At 31.3% G+C, this 20,491-nt stretch overlaps 1 protein-coding gene across 1 annotated transcript; it reads left to right on the top strand.

The window, feature by feature from the left end:
- Positions 1-5,551: 5,551 nt before the first annotated feature.
- LOC102578180 (zinc transporter 8-like) lies at positions 5,552-7,518 on the top strand. Its single transcript, XM_006363431.2, has 3 exons — positions 5,552-6,160; positions 6,816-6,965; positions 7,052-7,518. Exons 1-3 carry the CDS (start codon positions 5,570-5,572, stop codon positions 7,355-7,357), a joined length of 1,047 nt encoding a protein of 348 aa, XP_006363493.1. The 5' UTR covers positions 5,552-5,569; the 3' UTR covers positions 7,358-7,518.
- Positions 7,519-20,491: the final 12,973 nt, after the last annotated feature.

Genomic DNA, 20,491 nt, shown 5'->3' with positions numbered 1-20,491 from the left:
AATTCCAAATAGTTGACTCTTTTTTATTTTAGTATTGTTCCCCATCAACAATTCATGAGCACTAATAATTTTGATTTTTGATGAAAAATATACATACGTAATAACTACTATATATAACATCAGCTCTATAATAATCTAACAAAACATTATTTAGTGAAATGATTTCTATGGATTGTAATTGTGGTATTAGTTGGTATTTTCAGAAATAAAAAAATCCATTCCTAAAAGTTCACATGTTTCCATTCTACTAGATATATGTCGTCCGTGCGAGCAGAGGTCCTACATTATGTCCGTGTGTATGAAATTTTTTTGTTGGAATGTAAATTTGGAAGATCTGCAGGATATATATACACAAACATTGTTGCACTGTGTATGCATATATATTTACATATTTACTTAATTACATAAGCTGGTATTGTAAAAGGGCAAAATAGCAATAGGGAAACTTGTTGACCCATTTCTCCATTCCTTTAGGACTTTGATCGATCAGGGACCGAATTATATAAATTCTGGATCAATTAGGATACCGAACAGAAAAATTTGCAAAACTATAGTCACGGATTAAAAATAATCAAAACTATATAACTATATTACATAATATACTCTAGATCAGTGTTTTAAAAGGCGGGGGCATGAGGTGGGACGCACGTTTTACTTAGCATAGGGCGAGACGTAAGCCTCGAGACATGGGGTGTAAGCCTTATGAATCTTTAAATTTTTAATTTACAATATAATATAATAATATAACAACACAAAATTATAAAAATACATCAATAGTTTGAAATAATTACAAACATGATTAAGGAAACTCATAGAAAATAAAACTTATAACACGATTATACAAGTATAAATAATCTAATATCTTAACTTTCTAATAATAAAATAATCATTATTTACGTATAAAAATATATAATTATCATACTATACAATTTACCCTCTAAAATAAAATAATCAATAAAATTTACTAGTATTATAATAAAAGCATCACTCCATCATGAATAAACATAAAATTACTTGCAAATAGCTAAATAAAATATGAAGATTTTAAAACATGAAGACAATGATAAGTTAAAAAGTAAAATTTTGCTTTGTATTTTTAAAAGAAATGTTACATAATATATAATCACCACTACACTGTTCCAATAAGTAAATGTGATACTATAACTTGTTAATTGAGTCAATCTTCTTCTTATTGGGCGTTGAGCATGCTAAGGGCGTACAGTTGGGTGCTTAGGGCGTGTGTCTTACAGAACTAAGCCCCATACTTGAGTCTTCGGGCGTTTTGCTCCGCCCCAGGGTGAGCCCCAAGACGAGTCTTAATAGAGTCTTTTAAATCATGTTTGTCATTTTGGCTTAATTTTTCCTATTATAATTACTCCCTCCATCTCAACTTAGATGAACATCTTATTAAAAATAGTTGTCTCATATTACTTGATCACTTACTAAATTGAGATAAAATTAATTAATTTTTTCTCATTTTATCCCTGCAATTACTATGACATTGGAAATTTGAACAATTACCAATATGATAGTTATTACTATTCTTTATGTATTTTTTTTCTAACTTATTTTTATGTACATTGATATGAAAAAAGGGTAAATAGTAAAGTTAATTTATCAATTAATGATTTCATAATCACCATATAAAATAGAAAGTGACCATAATATGGGACGAATATGAGTAGAAAATAAGATAAAACGATTAGGCATGTAGTTACATATATTTAGGAAATTAACTCAAGGTAGAGAGAAATTTTTAATTTATAATTAGGAAAAATATAATGTGGATTTAGAACGGTGGGATTGTAAAATAAATTGGCAAGAAACATATGAAAGTAATTAATTAGTCTAATCATAATTAGGGTTTTATTTTAATTAATTAAACATTAGCCACTAAATTAAACCTATGTCAGGTGTCAAATAAAATCATAAAACTCTAAGGTGATCTAACTATCCGTAAATCACAATAGAAGTTAGTGTTATAAAAACAAATTTAAACGAAGATCTCTGAAATTATCATTATTATTTTTTTGTCTATGTTCATTAAAATATCTGTAAAGAATCTATGTTTGGTGGACATGTAAAAAGAGACTTCCCTTGTAGTTAACATGTGAATAATAAAGCTTGATTTTTCTTTTGGCTGATAGAAACAATTCTAAGGTGTTTATTCATCTCTCTTTTCTTTTATTCTTTTTGGGGAATCTATATGTTACGTAAATTTGAGAAGTTTGAATTATGATATCCTGCAGCAAATGGAATAATGGTATCAAATATATTTTTCTAAAAACGGATGGACACAATCGGTAAGGATTAAAACTAAATGAAAAATAATGTTCACAAACTAATGATCTCATTCGTTTTCTTTAAATATTTTAGGTATAAATTATAATAGATAAATGTATCATTTAACTTGACTTCAGCTTGCATTTACGCCGTCTAACTTTGGGGATGTACAAGTAGGCACTTAAACTTATATAAAGTTGAACAAGTAGACATATGTGTCATATGTGACGCCCTACTTGGCCAATTTGCATTCTACATAGCGTCATGTGCGTATTATGTCACGTAGAACGTGTGTCTACTTGTTTAATTTTATACAAGTTTAAGTGTCTACTTATGCACACCCAAAATGGAACAATGTAAATACAAGTTGAAATCAAATTAAATAGCATATTTATATATTATAACTTAAATTTATTTTGTCAAAAAATAAACCGATAGATTTTCAAGGTACTCCCTTGATCATCATATTTTATTTTTTATTTAATATGAATGAGAACCACAAATGTTAAATCATGAATCCTGTCTTTAACCAAGGGTGAGTACTCAAATTAGTTGTGACATGGGCAATCAAGGTATCTAATCTTGTTCTCTTCTAAAATCTAAAAATTGTTGGTCTTACGTATAAATAAAGCACAAATCTCTTAGTCATTCTCTCAAGTTGAACACTTTATGTGGTCCATGTCAAAAGTGATATATTCAAAAAGTTTTATGTAGGGTGCTTAATACAATTAATTATAGATGGAATGGAGAACCTAGAGATGGTGATCAACTTGTCTTTAAAGATTCTTCTACTATAAAATTTTGTATAAATGTCCATCTTACTCAGTTATTCCTTCCAAAAATTTCATTATATTCTAATTTTGTTTTCATTCTTAAATTGACCGCTGGCCTCTTTTCATTATTTTCAAGAAAAAAATATGATTGTTTTATTTACTATTAAATAATATTGAAGAAATTTTGACCACCGAAATAAGAACTAGTTTTTTTGTTGAATTAGCATAAATAAAAACATAAAAAATGAAATAGAGATTTAACGTGAAAAACATCCTTGCTCAAGGGAAGAAAAACCACGACCTACAACTCATTTCACCAAACTTGACTAACCTCAAAGAGCAACTTTAGATTACAACTCTCTAATTAAAGGGACTAACTCTAAATACCTCACCTCAATAGTTTACTCAAATAAACTGTTCAACGATTAACTATGATCGACTACTCTACTCTCCAAGAAGCCAACCCCACTTATTTTTACAAAGCCTCACAAACTCGGTATCACACTTAGAACAATTATCACTAAACAAAGACTCAAATTATTACTTTAGTAATTTTTTTATGATGAAGCAGTATCACGTGACACCTCTTAACCCTTTTTAAATCCTCCCATGCAGATATGATGAACTAGAAACCCCTTATATTAATAGGGGTGGACGTTCAGTATTCTGTTTGAAATTTTCAAATTTTAAATTCAATAATTTGATTGATAGTTAAAAATAGATATTTTATACTCATCTCTACTTATGTATTATTGGAAGTAGAATGCCAAACACGAAAAATATGTAGGATGAGACGTTTTATCTCATTGATTACGCAAAGATTGCTCTAAAAGTGAGAGAATAAGGACAATTTGTATAGTCCTTCAATTTTAGTCAAATTAAGAACTTTGTTTGAGCATTCTCATCCTTCCTTTACTTGGAAAAGCATATCAATTATTATAAACAATTACTATGTCAAATCTGTCCTTAATTTAAACAAGAATTACACTTTTTAACTGCTAAGTCAACTTTTGCATATGCCTTTTTAAAAATAATTAAATCATTATTTTAAAATTTTAACATGGTGTTTGAGTTGGAAAACAGGAAATTTATTTACAATTCGACTTTAAATAACACAAATGGACAATAATATAGTACTAAAGAATAGCATTTTGTAATTAAAGAACAACTTTTATTGAATTCTTTTTGTCCCATAAGTTATAGTGCCGCTCTGCTGAATGAGGCAACGCACCCATAAAGTAAAGCAACTTTCTAGGGCCAAGAAAAGAGAGAAAAAGAAATATTAAAAAAAAAAAATATTTATAGAGGTAAAATTCTGTTTTTTTTGTGTGTTGGGATCGAATTAACAAGGCATCTTTCAAAAGCTAATTACGGTAAATCTTGAAAACTAACAAATCAGACAACAAAGAAAAGTATGCTAAAGATGCATAATATTTTGATATGATTTGTTTTGCTTAAAAATGTATTTAATATGATTTGATCAACTAATCTATATATAAGTAATTGGCTTAAGAAATTTGAAAATCTATTGAGAAATAATTTCTCAAACTTTTTAATGACTACATTACATATGCTAATGTGTTACTACATGAAAAAAATAATTCTATGGCATTTTTTTCGATTGACTTAAAGGAAAAGTGAGTCATATAAATTGAGACGAAGTAATTGTTTTGTGACATATGGCATATTGGGGAGGTAAATAGTTTTAAAAATTTATGTTTGAGGGGTAATTAAGACTTCTCATAATTTAGGGGTAAATAGTCCAAAATTCATGTTTGAGGTGGTAATTAAGATTTCTCATAGCTTAGGTGTGTATTTGATAGTGTGTCAAATTTAAGGTGATTTTTAACTATTCCGTATTTACTTGTCAAATATTTCCTAATTTGATTTCCCTTTTTTACTTGTCAATTTTTGACAAATTTTAATATATTTTTTTCTATTATACCCTCAATTTATTAACATTAAGTTAATGTCATTGAAAAATATAGTGAGTAAATATGTTTAAAACTCTATATATCAATTACAATGAGTAAAGTGATAGGTTCATTATATCAATTTTATTTTTTTTAATAATTATACCAAATCAAAATTTGACAACTAATTAACTCAAGGAAAATATTTTTTAATAATATATATATATATATATATATATGGGGTATACATGTACGTCTAATTAACTTGTTTGAATTTAATAGGAAAAAGTTTACAAATTAGGTAGTCCGTAAATAGGATACAATAACAAGGAACTTTTATGGTAGTTTGACCCCACTCCTCATATTTTACTTATTTTCAACTCATTGTGTCGTCATTCTCCCTAATTAATTTACACTTGTCCCACTAACCTTCACTTTTACTTACACTTTCTCATCTGCATGGCTTTAGATGTCGCCATATTGTTTTCCTCTTATTTTCAGGCGGTTTTCTGGTCCCCACTTCATTCATTCTTCTATATATAATATATACACACACAAATCTTAAAACTATTTTCTAAAACTTCCCTCTTCTCTATCAACATGAAGAATAAACGTGTTGCTTTTTCTCTTCTCTTTTTGACGTTCTTTCTTCCTGCTTTAGTTTCTTCAGAATGTACTTGCGATGAAGATGCCGATGATCGGAACAGAATCGAAGCGTTGAAGTATAAATTGGTAGCAGTCGCTTCGATTTTAATTGCCGGTGCTATAGGCGTATCGATTCCAATTCTCGGTAAAATAATCCCAGCTTTTCGCCCCGAAAACAATGTGTTTGTCCTAATTAAGGCTTTTGCGGCCGGAGTGATTTTGGCTACCGGATTTGTTCATATACTTCCGGATGCATTCGAGAGCTTGTCTAGTCCTTGTCTTCCGGAAAAACCATGGGGAGATTTTCCCTTTGCTGGACTTATTGCTATGATTTCCGCTATCGGAACGATGATGGTGGATTTATTGGCGACCAGTTTTTATAAGAAATCGAATCTTACGAAACAAAAGCCTGTGAATAGTGATGAAGAAAAAGAGGTACATGTGCATACGCATTCAACTCATGGACATGCTCATGGCTCTGTTATGTTGTCGTCATCGGAGGGTACCGATGAATTGGATTTATCTCGTCGGAGAGTTATCTCACAGGTACGGATAATTCACTCACCTCCATTAATTTCATGGAACCAAATAACTTATTACTGAATAAATCGATGAAAAAACAGTGTAATTCATGTTTTCTCAACTACTTCATTCATTAGTTGGACATACCCTTCTTTTCAGTTTTTTTTTTTTTTTTGTGACTCATTAGTTATTGTTAAGAGTTGATTTCAATTTTGTTTTAATTAAAACTAAATGTAATAAATTTCCATGATTGACAAAGTTTTTCCTAATGAAGTAAAATATTTTTTGTTTAATTTTGAGATACAAAACAATGTTTTAACCAAAAATGATTAAGGCAGTTTGGGATATGTGAATCTACTTTTGAACTTTTCGTGATATGTGTTTAAAATTATTGTTAGAACTTTATACTCCAAAATAGATTAATAGTAGTACAAAGTTAACATAATATGGTTAAAGATAGTAATAATATTCTGTTTCGGAGAAAAAAAAAAGGTAAAGATAGTAATATTAGAATTTGTCCATATTTAAGGGACTAAAACTGCAAATTTCCCTATATGTGTTATTGAAAGTGGAGATAGAATTTACAAGTTATCTGAAAGGAATATGTAATTCAAGTGGCAAAAGGTGGATTCTCATCATCAATAATTATAAAATTTGATTTTTTATTGATGTGAAACAGGTATTGGAATTGGGAATTTTGGTGCATTCAGTAATAATTGGTGTTTCTTTAGGTGCCTCAGAATCTCCTAAGACAATTAAGCCCCTTGTAGCTGCATTAACTTTCCATCAACTGTTTGAAGGCATGGGTTTAGGTGGCTGCATAGCTGAGGTATATTATCTTAATAGTCTGTTTAGTCAAGTTTTCGCTGACTTTTTATATTATTTCTCTAACTTTTTAGTTTACTGTATCAACAGGCGAAATTCAAGATTAAAAAAGCTGCATTGATGTCAATTTTCTTCTCCCTAACAACACCAATTGGAATTGCAATTGGTTTTGGAATATCAACAGTGTATAGTGAAACAAGTCCAACTGCACTCATGGTTGAAGGCATTTTCAATTCTGCTGCTGCTGGAATTTTGATTTACATGGCTTTAGTGGATTTACTTGCAGCAGATTTTATGAGCACTAGAATGCAAGATAGTCCTAAACTTTTGATGGGAGCTAATATATTTCTTCTTTTTGGGGCCGGTTGTATGTCACTTTTGGCTAAGTGGGCCTAAAATAAAGCATAGTATAGTAATAATTTCATCATTTTTGTAATCTTGATTAATTCATACCCATGATTAAATATGGGACAAAATTAATCTTAATCTTAAAGGTTCTTTATTTTTGCTTTAAAGAATAAAGAATGTTGGAATTATATAGAGAAATTGATGTTTTTAGAGGATGTGCAATTCTTTGATTAGAGTATTATTTTTTTGTGACATATACATACCAACTCTCCGACGAGGTAATTAAATCGAATTCCTCATAACCCTCCGATGGACGACGACAGCCGCAAAAGCCTTAATTAGGAAAAACATACTATTTTCAGGACGAAAAGCTGTAATCGATACGCCGGCAATTAAAATCAAAGCTGAGTGCTACCAATTTGTACTTCAATGCTTCCGTTTTGTTCCAATCTTCCGAATCTTCATCGCTACTGCATTATGAAGAAACTAAAGCAGGAAGGAGGAACAGAAAGAGAAGCGAACAAGTATTACTCTTGAACCATACAATTTGATTCAAGAAATTGATAATTTTATACACCCCACATTTTATTATGTAATGCTTGAAAATCTAAGAAGAAATAGAAAAAGAATTTACAACACTTTTCAACTATTGATTCATAGTTTTGACATAGTATTACTCTAACTTATCAAAAAATTAAAGAAGAGAGTGTAAAAGGAGTTAAAATAAATAAATAATGTGAGTATTAGCGTAGAGAGGGTAAGAAAATAAAACATTTTTCTTGATTACTTATATTGAAATGGGATTAAAGAGAACAAAATAATATTTTAAAAAAATATATATATATCCTTTCTATCAATTTTTCTATAAAAAAAATAACACATAATTTATTCGGGGTAAAAAATTGAGGCCTCCCTAAAATTGGGGGCCTAAAGCGAATGCCTTATTCAACTAAGCATAGAGTCGGCCCTGATCTAAGGTCATGCAAAGAAGAAAGTGTAACAAACCCGTTAGGTCGAGCACTAGAACTATTTTTTTATATAAAAAATCTTCCCGTAAATTTGAAATGAAAATTTTGAATTATTTCTTTAACTACGATTATTTAATTAATGATATCTCTTTAAATAATTAATTTAATTGATTATTAATGAGCCGAACCTGAAATTTATTTTATACCCTATGTCACTTGGTATATTTCTTTAAAGCTTTTTTTTTTAATAATACATTTATTTACCCTTTAACCCAATCATATTTTATATTTGATAAAAAAATAATATAAAATTAAAGAAGTCTACTTATTTTCCTAGGGTATTGTAAGATTTAATAATTCATTTATCAACTCATTCAAATATTTTATATTTGTAATAGAGACAATCTAAGGCTTGTAGCTTGCTTATGTCCTTCTCCTTAGTCACTTTTGAACTGAAGCTATTCTGACCATCGTATTTTTTTAATCAAATATTTTTCTATGTAATTTCTGGTCTCTCTTTGTTGAACAAAGCCGCAGGCTTACATAAAGAAAATTATTGTTCGCTTCTTCTATTCATTGTACTATATGTGTATTTATATACAATAAAGAGAAAACCTAGAATTCTATTTTAGGTAGAATTCTATTTTAAGCAATGTACATATAAGAGGCAATAAATAAATATTACTATAATAAAATTTCCTAGAGTTACGATCTCCTATAATCATGGGATTTGAATCAGATCTCTTATCGTCAACAGTCCCCCTTAAGTTGGTGCATAGATATCTATCATGCCCAACTTGTCAATTGCTTCATGAAATATTTTTCCTGGTACTGCCTTTGTGAGGACATCTACGAGTTAATTCATAGACTTTACATATGAAAATTGGATGATCTTTTGATCAAGTTTTTCTCTAATGAAATGACAATCTACTTCGACATGTTTAGTACGATCATGTTGCACTGAGTTTTATGCTATTTATTATCACAAAACAACTTCATATGTCCAGAACTTTCAACTCCAAGATCACGCAGAACTCTTTGAATCCATAATAGCTCACGTAAACCATGCGTTATACCTCAAAATTCTGCTTCTGCACTTGATCGAGAAACAATATTTTGTTTCAAATCATGGGATTTGAATCAGATCTCTTATCGTCAACAGTCCCCCTTAAGTTGGTGCATAGATATCTATCATGCCCAACTTGTCAATCACTTCATGAAATATTTTTACTGGTACTGCCTTTGTGAGGACATGTACGAGTTAATTTATAGACTTTACATATGAAAACTGCATGATCTTTTGATCAAGTTTTTCTCTAATGAAATGACAATCTACTTTGACATGTTTAGTACGATCATGTTGCACTGAGTTTTATGCTATTTATTATCACAAAACAACTTCATATGTCCAGAACTTTCAACTCCAAGATCACGCAGAACTCTTTGGATCCATAATATCTCACGTAAACCATGCGTTATACCTCGAAATTCTGCTTCTGCACTTGATTGAGAAACAATATTTTGTTTCTTACTTCTCCAGGTAACAAGATTACCTTCAACAAATGTGAAGTAACCTAAAGTCAATCTCCTGGTTGAGCGATCTCCATCCCAGTCAGTATCGGTGTAGCCTTCAATAGTTGGTGCTTCATTCTTTGAATACATCAACCATTTTCTAGGAGCATTTTTCAAATACCTTAGGATCATGTGGACTGTATTCATGTGGACTGTACTTGGATCTTGCATAAACTGGCTCGCCCCACTTATCGCATATGCAATATCCGATTTCGTGTGAGTTAGATAGATCAACTTCCTAACTAGCCATTGATAACAAACTTTGTCTGCTAATTATTGCACAGAAGAAATTCCAAGTTGCAGGTTCATCTCCATCGGTGTTTCAGCTAGTTTGCAATCAAGCGTTCTAAATTCTATCAATAAATCCAATACATAGTTCTGCTGGGAAGAAAAGATCCCTTGTCTTGGCCTTGACACCTCAATACCTAGAAAATATCGCAATTGTCCTAAGTCTTTCATTTCAAACTTGGTGGCTAAGTATTGTTGTAGTTTCTTCATTTCTTCGGGGTCATGATCACCAGTTAATACCATATCATCAACATATATAATCAATGTTGTTACCTTCCCCCCATTTTGTTTAATAAACAAAGTATGGTTGGAGTTACTTTGCAAGTAACCAACAGACTTCATATCTAACGCAAACCTCCCAAACCAAGCTCTGGGTGACTGTTTTAGCTCGTAAAGTGATTTTTTCAGTTTGCATATTTTTCCTTTATGCATTGGACATTGTTTAATTTCTGGTGGAAATTTCATGTATACTTCTTTTCCAAGTCACCATTCAGAAAGGCATTTTTTTACAAATTACCGTAAAAGGCAATCTCTAATTACTACAATAGATATAAGAATACATATAGTATTGAGCTTGGCTACTGGTGCAAAAGTTTCTTGATAATCGATTCCTTGCTTCTGAGCATAACCCTTCGTGACTAGTCTCGCCTTGTATCTATCAATGCTTCTATCTACTTTTAAGTTTCACAGTATATACCCATTTACAACCAGTTGTCTTTTTTTCTCTTCGCAGCGGAACCAACTCCCAAGTTGAGTTTCTTTGCAAGGCTTCTATCTCTCCATTCATTGCCTTTGTCCATTTTTGATCTGTTAATGCCTTCAGCACACTACTAGTAATAGATACTTTGGATAATTGATTAACAATTAAAGCGTATGAATCCAATAATCTATGACTTGAGATATAGTAATTAATTGGATATTTGGCCTTGGTTCTAAGATCAGGTTCATATTGTTTTCTAGGGACACCTATTTAATCGTGGTGGTAATTGAGAAGGAGAGGTATTGAGAATTACTTGAGGTGCAATATCTTCCTGAACATTCTGTGAGGCCTCTTTAGTTGATGGTGTTAATATGGGGTCTTCTACAACATCATAATTACTCATTGATACTTCAACACTCTCAGATAAATTTGGGAAAGCTAGAGACTCAATAGGCTGATCAGAGGGAATCTCTTTAATTGAATGTGTATTCTTACTCAATCTTCCTTGCAATTCTTCCAAGTCTAAGAACACAACTTGGTCCAGTGGAACTCTAGTATCTTTCTCGTTTGGCTCAAGTGCTTCACTCGCATTATCCCCATAAAGAGTTGAATTGGAAACTCCCCTTCCATTATAAGGTTCGTTCTCATGAAAGGAGACATATAATGGAACATACAACTTCTTATTTTAAGGATCATAGCACCTATAACCCTTCTGAAAATTTGAATAGCCAACAAACACACATCTTTTTACATAGGGATCCAATTTACCTCTTAAGACTTTTGGAATATGGACATAAACTGTACATCCAAAAACTCGAGGTTCAAGGTTCGTCAGATGTGCTATTGTGCAAAATGACTTTAATTTTGTTGAGGAGTTTGGAAGTCAATGACTCAAGAAGGAGCTTGATTGATAAGATAAATAACCGACTTTACTGCCTCCCCCCAATAAAAGTGAGACATGTTCATACAAAAAAGAGAGGCACAAACTACTTTCAAAATTTGTCTATTCTTTCTTTTTGCCAAACCATTTTGTTGCGGTGTATATGTGCAGGAAGTATGATGTTGTATCCCTAATTGACTAAGGTATTCTCTGAACCAACCATCAACAAACTCCCTAGCATTGTTAGACTGCCAAATTCAAAATTTTCTTTGGTATTGAGTATGCACCATATTGTAAAATTTCTTAAATGTTTTACATGCATCACTCTTCTTGTAAAGTAAAGACACCCATGTCACTCTAGTACATTAATCGATAAAATATCGAGCTTTTGAAATAGAGGGGACCGTTCTTGGACCCCAAATATCAGAATGTTTAACAATGAAAGGTTCTGAACATGAACAAGGAACGAGGTGACGACCCAATGCAACATTTTGAACATAATAACATCATACCAAAAAAGAATTAAAAAACAATTTGAATGGAATAACAAAATAAAAGTGTCATTTTGAGCGGCATGACAAAGCAATTTTTTCTTTTAAAAAAACATCATTTCATTTGAGATAACAAATTAATATTTTTTAAATATGACATTTTGAAAGGTATGATGACCTAAATTTAAAATAATGTCATTTTGAAATGTATAACGATAAAAAAATATAATATCAACAATGAAACAGTCCACAAAGTTACTTTGGATAAGTATTGAGAACTGGGTGTCAGCCCGTTTATTATTATTTTTTGAATAATAAAACATATTTTAACTTCGTTAGCGCCAACAATAGTTTTGCATAGAAATTTCTCACAATTCAACTGAGATTAACTTCGAGGTAATTTCTATGGATTCAAATGTACTCAAGTAATGACAAGATTTGTTCATCTTGCTACAAATAAAGCTTTGAACTAGACCAAATATTTTGTTTCAAGTGCCCTCACCATAAATAAAGTCTCAATTCGCACACATTTAAAGTGTTTTGGTTTGATGACATTTTGCAAAATTCACCCACTCAGAAAAATGTTCAATGCATGCAATTGTGATACCATAGGCTTGACCTTCTTGTAAATCTCCACTAATGTGAGAACATTTGAAATGAGATCATGTAAGACTTGTTATTGGCTAGTAATGTAGGCTTAGAGATGGGTAGGATATTATTTGGAAAAAAATGACTGAATTCTTTCTTGAATATTGCACTGACTTTGTGCTTTCAACTTTTATTACGCTTTTAGAATTTGATCCTCTTTATCGTCCCTTGTTTTTACACTTTTTGACTTCTTTTGAAGCTTTGCTTGTCTTAGCTTTTTTTTTCCTTCTCTTCATATTTTGAAGTTTCTCCTAATTTTTTGGAGTATTGTTCTTCATTTATTGAAATTTGACTTATTTGAACTTGTAAGGAATTTTCAACTATTTCTTCTTTCTTTTGAGGTTGTTTCCTTCAGGGACTTTAATAACTTTTGTGTTTGACATATTTGAACTTTGAATCTTCTTTTGTAACTTGCATGTGTTAGTGCGCTCAAGAATGTTGCGTCATGAGAGGTCAAAAGGGTATAGGCTAAAAATGTGATTGTCCAAAGAAAAGGCTTTAGGCTCAAAGAGGAAGCATACCAAGGATTGATGTCATTTGGTGGGCTTTGAAAGGCTCAAATGGGTCAAAGAAAGCCTACAATCATTTTCCAAATCAAACGTTACTCAAAATCTCGCCTCAACAACATTTAAGCCAAGTTCTAGATCAAACAAAGCAACACAATTGAATTTAATCAAAAGTTCACTACAAAATGAACATGAAACAATGAATCTGGTTTTGTAATTATCTTGAATGCATGCAAGAGAATATTTTCAGGTGTAGCAAAAGTATGAATGAGAGGTACCAAAAGAATCTATGGTTTAACAAGAAGTCAATTTTTCTCTATTGTATCACCGGAAAAGAGAATTTTGTTGATAGAGACGTTAGATCTGGAGGAAGCATCTGGTCACATATCCCAAAACCTTCACGGGAAAGGATTTTTTCATATGCATACTCTAATTGTGTTGGCACCAACCAAGTCAAAAAGATTAATTTTAAAATATAACTTTTAAAAAGAAAAATAAAATAAAGAATACCGAACCCTGAAAGAACTGCCTATGTATCTCATTGAGATGAGAATCAATTTGGGTAGTTTGTTCAGATATGACATAAAACATATATTTTGAACAACAAATAATTTTTGAAAGAAAAAATAATCAAAATGAAAACCAATGAATCACATTGAAGAGCGGACAACCCAAAATTTAACAAAAAAATCTCTTTTGTGATTTAAAGAAAAAGTGAATAAAATAAAAAATCAACAAGTCACATTAAAGGGCTGACCACCCAAACTTAACAAAAATATTTTTTATTATTTTATAGAACAAGTAACAAAAATAAAAAAATCAATGAGTTACATTGAAAGGTGGATCACCCAAACTTTAAAATTTTCAAACAAAAATCTTTTTTTTTTCAATTGAATGTAAGAGAAATAAAAATTTGAGATATATATTGAATATAACATTATGTACAAAAATTAATACAAAGGTATAAACCAAAACATGAGTTCCAAAGCAACAGGTATCCAGTAGGCATCATAGGCCGACTAAGCAAGAATGGTAGAAACATACGAAAAAGATAGAATCAAACATGAACACAGGTCAACAGAAATAAGAGCAGAACATTCAGAGAGATAGTCTAAGGATATTTAACCTAAACCCAGCTAGCCCCCTATAAGACCCGCTAGGTACACTCATGCACAAACAAACAAGAATCCGAACGGACTCCCATAAGCCTGCAGACAGGTACATAGAGAAGTAATAGTATCATTTTGTAATTAAAGAACAACTTTTATTGAATTCTTTTTGTCCCATAAGTAATAGTGCCGCTCTCTGAGTGAGGCAACGCACCCATAAAGTAAAGCAACTTTCTAGGGCCAAGAAAAGAGAGTAAAAGAAAAGTAAGAAAAAAAGAATATTTTTAGAGGTAAAATTCGGATTTTTTGTGTGTGTTGAGATCGAATTAACAAGGCATCTTTCAGAAGCTAATTACGGTAAATCTTGAGAACTAACAAATCAGACAACAAAGAAAAGTATGCTAAAGATGCATAATATTTTTTATATGATTTGTTTTGCTTAAAAATGTATTTAATATGATTTGATCAATCTATCTATGTATAAATAATTAGCTTAAGAAATTTAAAAATCTATTGAAAAATAATTTCTCAAACTTTTTTATGACTACATCATATATGCTAATGGGTTGCTACATGAAAAAGAATATTCTATGACATTTTTTTGCGATTGACTAAAAGCAAAAGTGAGTCATATAAATTGAGATGAAATAATTGTTTTGTGCCATGTGACATATTAGGGAGGTAAATAGATTTAAAAATTTATGTTTGTGGGGGTAATTAAGACTTCTCATAATTTAGGGGTAAATAGTCCAAAATTAATGTTTGAGGTGGTAATTAAGATTTCTCATAGCTTAGGTGTGTATTTAATAAAGTGTGTCAAATTTAAGGTGATTTTTAACTACTCCATCTGTTCCTATTTACTTGTCAAATATTTTCTAATTTGATTTTTCATTTTTACTTGTTAATTTTTGACAAATTTCAATTTATTTCTTTCTATTATATTCTCAAATTATTAACATTGAGTTAATGTCTTTGAAAAATCTAGTGAGTAAATATGTTTAAAACTCTATATATCAATTAAAATAGATAAAATGATAAATTCACTATATCAATAATTATTTTTTTAATAGGTATACAAAGTTAAAATTTGACAATTAAAAAGAAACGAAGGGTATATTAACTAAAAAAACTATAAAATAAAATAAAATTTTAGATAGTTATTAAAAAAAAATAACTTTGTTTCTGGCCCAAGTTGGTTGGCTCTTCAACACGTGGAAGTACAACGCAACACAAATTGCTGCTTATGCTCAAAAGGTCTCATTTGAAGCAAATCTGAATCTCCATCTTTGTTTCCTCTATAATGTGAGTTTTTTCACCTTCTTTCATGCATTTCTGTTTCTTCTTCTTCTTCTTTGTCATTGTATTTCTGTTTTTTCGTTTTCTTATTTTTGGTGGATTCTTTCTCCATTCCTTCTTTGCCCGTTTCACTGATTTATTGGTAATGGAATTTAGTGAATGTGTAACGAAAATTGGGTGAATCAGTAACAAAATTGTGTAGAAAAATACTCTTATGTTAGATGGGTTCTTTGGTGATGAAGTTGGTGTAAAATTTTGCACATGCATGTCAATATTATGTTTGCCCTTTAATGTACTGAGGGTGTTTGGTAGTATGCCTAAATCAACTTTTTTTTTCCCTTCTTTTATTGTGTATTTATAGATAGTTATGTAGTACTTATTTTCTATTTCATATTTTAGATGTCATTTTTAGTGATCTTATGGCTAACATTAAAATTACAGTAATTTTTATTATCAATTATGAAAATTTAAAAGAGAAAAGACATAAAAGCACAATTGAAGTTATTTCGAATTTTCATAAAGACACCTTAACTTAGAGGGCGTCCTATTACCCCACAAAAGTATTGAATATCTTTGTAAAAGGACCATTTTGACCCATTTTCTCTACTGTGAACAGGCGCGTGATGCTCACTTTTTTTATTAATTTAATTTAAATTAATTTCTTCAAATCCGACCCGACCCGACCCGATCCAAATCGTTTCAAAAAAGAAAACTCTTGTTCTCCATTTTTCATTTCTTAGTTTCTCTCATCATTTTCCTAAATCATAAGCATTGTTGAAGATCATCTCCTACAATTTTGATGTTTGTTGGTCAAATTTCTTGGAGAACTAGCGGAGTAAACAATGAATTGAAGATTAACAGGTTAGAATAGTAACAATAACAAATCGTTTCAGCTACAAACTAAAACCCTCATCAACATGTATATCAGAAAAGCTGCTTGTGGTTTCAATGGCGAAGAATAATTCGTTGAAATCGATAGTAGTGGTATTTGGAGCCATGTCTTTTGAGTGGCTGGCGATTGGGCTTGTTTTCAAACCATGGATTGATAAAACCCGAGCTTCAATGGACAACTTTGGGTTTAATTTTTGGGTTCTCAAAACTAAATGAAATTAAGAAGAAATGAAACCTCTGACAACTTTAAATTAGCTTTTTCGATTGGAAATTAAAACGAATTCCTACCTTATTGAGTTGATTTCATCAGTTCATCATAGAGTACCTATGACTCTTTTGTTGGGGAAGATGATGAATTTGAATGGAGTAAATAATTAATAAAGAAAATAACTTAAATGTAGCAATTTTTAATTGGTTTTTGGCATTAAAAATGGACCTTCATGCGCATCATGTGCGTGTTCACAAACATAATGAGAAAATGGGTCAAAATGGTCCTTTTACAAAAATATTCAATACTTTTGTGGGGTGATAGGATATCCTCAAAGTTAAGAGAGAATAAATTTGTGGATCAGATTTCAGAATTCAGCATTATAAATAATAAAGAAGTCAGGGTGTATACATGCTATTAGAATTCAGAGTATTTCAATTTGAATGTATGCATGTCATTACAGAGAGCTTAGACATTAGCGGAAGGATTTGGTGCCTGTTTAAAATCTATACACACCTCTTTATTTTTGATTGTGTAAGAAAGTAAAAGCAAGGATTGAGAGTATGACAAAGTAAGTCCTTTACCTGGTCTCCTGCTCTTTTACTTAGCGTTAGAAGTTTATAAAATTAATGGAAAGGAAGGAAAGTTAGTAAGGTTTATAGAAAAACCACATTACATTGATTGTTTTAATTTTTCATTTCAGGTTTATATCCATTCCTGGCAAGGTGAATAATAAGTACTATGAGCCTGCTTCGTTAGAAAAAATGGTCTGGTATGAACTCTGTTTCTTTTATTTTCAGCCTGTTGAGTGATCTTTTATATGAGATACAACTATCTAAGCTACTAAATGTTACATCCCATTTGCAAGAAAATTGTGACTGCTTCTGGTCCCTCTGTGAATAATTGAGGATACATATTCAAAATGAAAAAGGCTACAGAGAATATGACAAATTCAAGGCTCAAGAAAATACATTGCTGCCTTTAATTCTTTAATTTGGAATTGTACTGGTACTGCGATGGATCTATCAATCATCATTCCATGTCAATAAGTTAGTAAAGACTGTGAAAGTGTATAACAATATGTTGCTTCACTTTTGCAGATACAATTCAACTATATCTGCAAATGCAATGTCAAACCTTCTATTTTGCTGCTAAAAGGTTTTTCAATCTGCAAGGAAAGAGGCAAAGCACTAACTGAAAATTGAGTTTGTCTCAACAGGTGATCTCATATTAAGCTTACATTAATAAGTTTCATCTTAGTCTTTTGACCTCTATTTGGATTAGTTCATTATTATGCTTTTTCGAAGTTCGAATTGAATTAGAATAGATCGTATTAGGTGATCCGAAGGTCGATGACTTGGTAAAGATTCGTTCAACCATGTCCTGACAAACACGTCAAAAATAATGAATAACCAATTGTTGCTTTAATGCTTCAACTATATACTTTCTTCTATTTGAATGATTCACCCTCTTCAAATAAACATGCGATTTGCAGAAATTAAAAAGTTCATACACTTAATCCTTCGGTGGTTTGGGCTTGGGACTTTAATGTTGGAGGTCTCAAGTTTGAAACTCCTTGCCAGCGAAAGCAAGGGGTTTACCTTCTGGGTCGAGCTCGTCGCACCAAGCTTGCCTAGTGCGGGTTGTCTCTCCTATGTGGTTTGCGAGTTATTGTATAGCAGCGGGGGTTTTACCCTGTGCGCACCCAAAGGGTAACGTCTGCGGGTTTTCCTTGTCATCAAAAATAAAGTTCATACACTTAAGAGAAACTTACGCTGACTATATTGTATAGCTAGCACTCTTCGTGATTTTGTAATTTGATTATTATAGAGTAGCCTGAGTTTTTTTTGAGGTTGTTTATATGTGTTGTCTTCGTGGATAACTTAGCGTGATCTTCTAGGATACTGTTATGCCATCGCTCTTTATGATTTTGAAATTTGATCATTTTATAGAGCAATTGAGTTTAGGCTTTTTATCTGTATTGTCTCTGTGGATAGCTTAAAGTGATATTCTAGGATATTGTAGTGTTATGACTCTATGATTTTGAAATGTGATTATTTTAGAGCAACATGAGTTTGTTTGTTTTTTGAGATTTTTTTCTGTATTATATTTGTGGAAAGCTTGATGTCATCATTTGGGTTACTCTGGTTGCATTGCCCCCTGTAACGTCCCCATGGTACGTTGGTTAGTGACGAAGTTGGGATGTAAAATCAGAATGTTCCCGACACCTTCATGAGCAAACAATATTTTCTATCTTCTAGCAAAATGTACACACTTCTCTTGGTTCAACTTACTTGGGACAATGAATTAAGGGTTATAGAAAAGTTTCAAAATTAGGGATTGGTGACTCAAGTCTTAAGTATTGAATAGGGGTGACAATTTTTAAATTAAGAATTAAGGGGTTGAATTTTTCATCCCTAAGTTTTTTTATTTTACACTTTAGTCCATCATATATAAAACCCTAAATAATAAGAAATTGAGCGAAAAAAAGGGTACCAACTGCTCACTTTTTCCTTTTTTCTCTCTTGCTTATTCTTCCATTGTTGGGGGTCATTGTTGTTGCTCTTCTTCTTCATTCTTCTTCTCCATCATCGTTCTTCTTGTTCATCACCATTTTCTTCTGGTTGTTCATCATTTTTTTCTTTTTCAGTTGATATTTACATTGTACTGCAGCTTTCAGACCAATTTTCATTAATATATCATTGGGCATATTACATCATAGGTGATTTTGGTAAGTAAACTAATGATTTTTACTCTAATGTTTCTTCAAAAAAATTTCATATTTTGCATGTCAAGCTGGGACTGAACCAATAGCTTGTCCTAACAGATAAGTCATTTATCAACCAATGAGTCATCTACTGCACCAGATGACTCATTTGTTGCAACATATGGCTTATCTGTTGGATACATATTACAGTATTAGGCCAAGTTGGGAAAGAACCAGAAGATTGTCATAACAGATAAGTCATTTATTGCAATATATGAGTCATTTGCTGCATCAGACGACTCATCTGTTGCAACAGATGACTTACCCGTTGAATACATGTTATAGTAGCAGGCCAAACTAGGACAAAACTAGAAATTTGTTCAAACAGGTAAGTCATATATTGCAACAGATTAATTACATGCTACAACAGATCAATTACCTGTTGCAACAGATGACTCATATGTTACAATAATTGACTTACATATTGGATAAGCTTCTGGTTCTGGACATGTATTCAACAAGTGAATCATCAGTTGCAACAAGTGAGTCATCTGCTGCAACGGATGACATACTTGTTGCAATAGATGATTGACTTGTTGGGACAATGATTGTGCATATGATTTTTAACTGTATATAACCACTCAACTTTACTATACAATCATTATTAAGTATTTTTAATAAATTCCTTTAGGTACCACTAATGGAAGAATCAATAACAATAGTTGTTGATTGTTATGGTGAATGGATTGAGAAGAACAATCGATTTATTTGGCGTTGGAAGGATGGTGACATGTCAGAGTCAGTATTGATGACCGTCCAAAGGGATATTTTATATAATGATTTTGTGAACTCAATCATTAGTTATTGTGGACTAAATTGTCAACCAAATGATCTTGTCATCAGTTACATGCACAAGTC

Source organism: Solanum tuberosum, unplaced genomic scaffold (assembly GCF_000226075.1).
Source record: "Solanum tuberosum cultivar DM 1-3 516 R44 unplaced genomic scaffold, SolTub_3.0 scf00442, whole genome shotgun sequence".
Lineage (NCBI taxonomy): Eukaryota > Viridiplantae > Streptophyta > Magnoliopsida > Solanales > Solanaceae > Solanum > Solanum tuberosum.
The sequence above is the reverse complement of the archived record's forward strand: the minus strand, read 5'-3'. Positions and strand labels throughout refer to the sequence as shown.

Excerpts from the sequence above, each read along its gene's own strand:
- LOC102578180 (XM_006363431.2), top strand. The coding sequence starts at position 5,570 with ATGAAGAATAAACGTGTTGCTTTTTCTCTTCTCTTTTTGACGTTCTTT. Across the intron at positions 6,161-6,815 it reads GTCGGAGAGTTATCTCACAG|GTATTGGAATTGGGAATTTT; the intron begins GTACGGATAATT and ends GATGTGAAACAG. Across the intron at positions 6,966-7,051 it reads TAGGTGGCTGCATAGCTGAG|GCGAAATTCAAGATTAAAAA; the intron begins GTATATTATCTT and ends CTGTATCAACAG.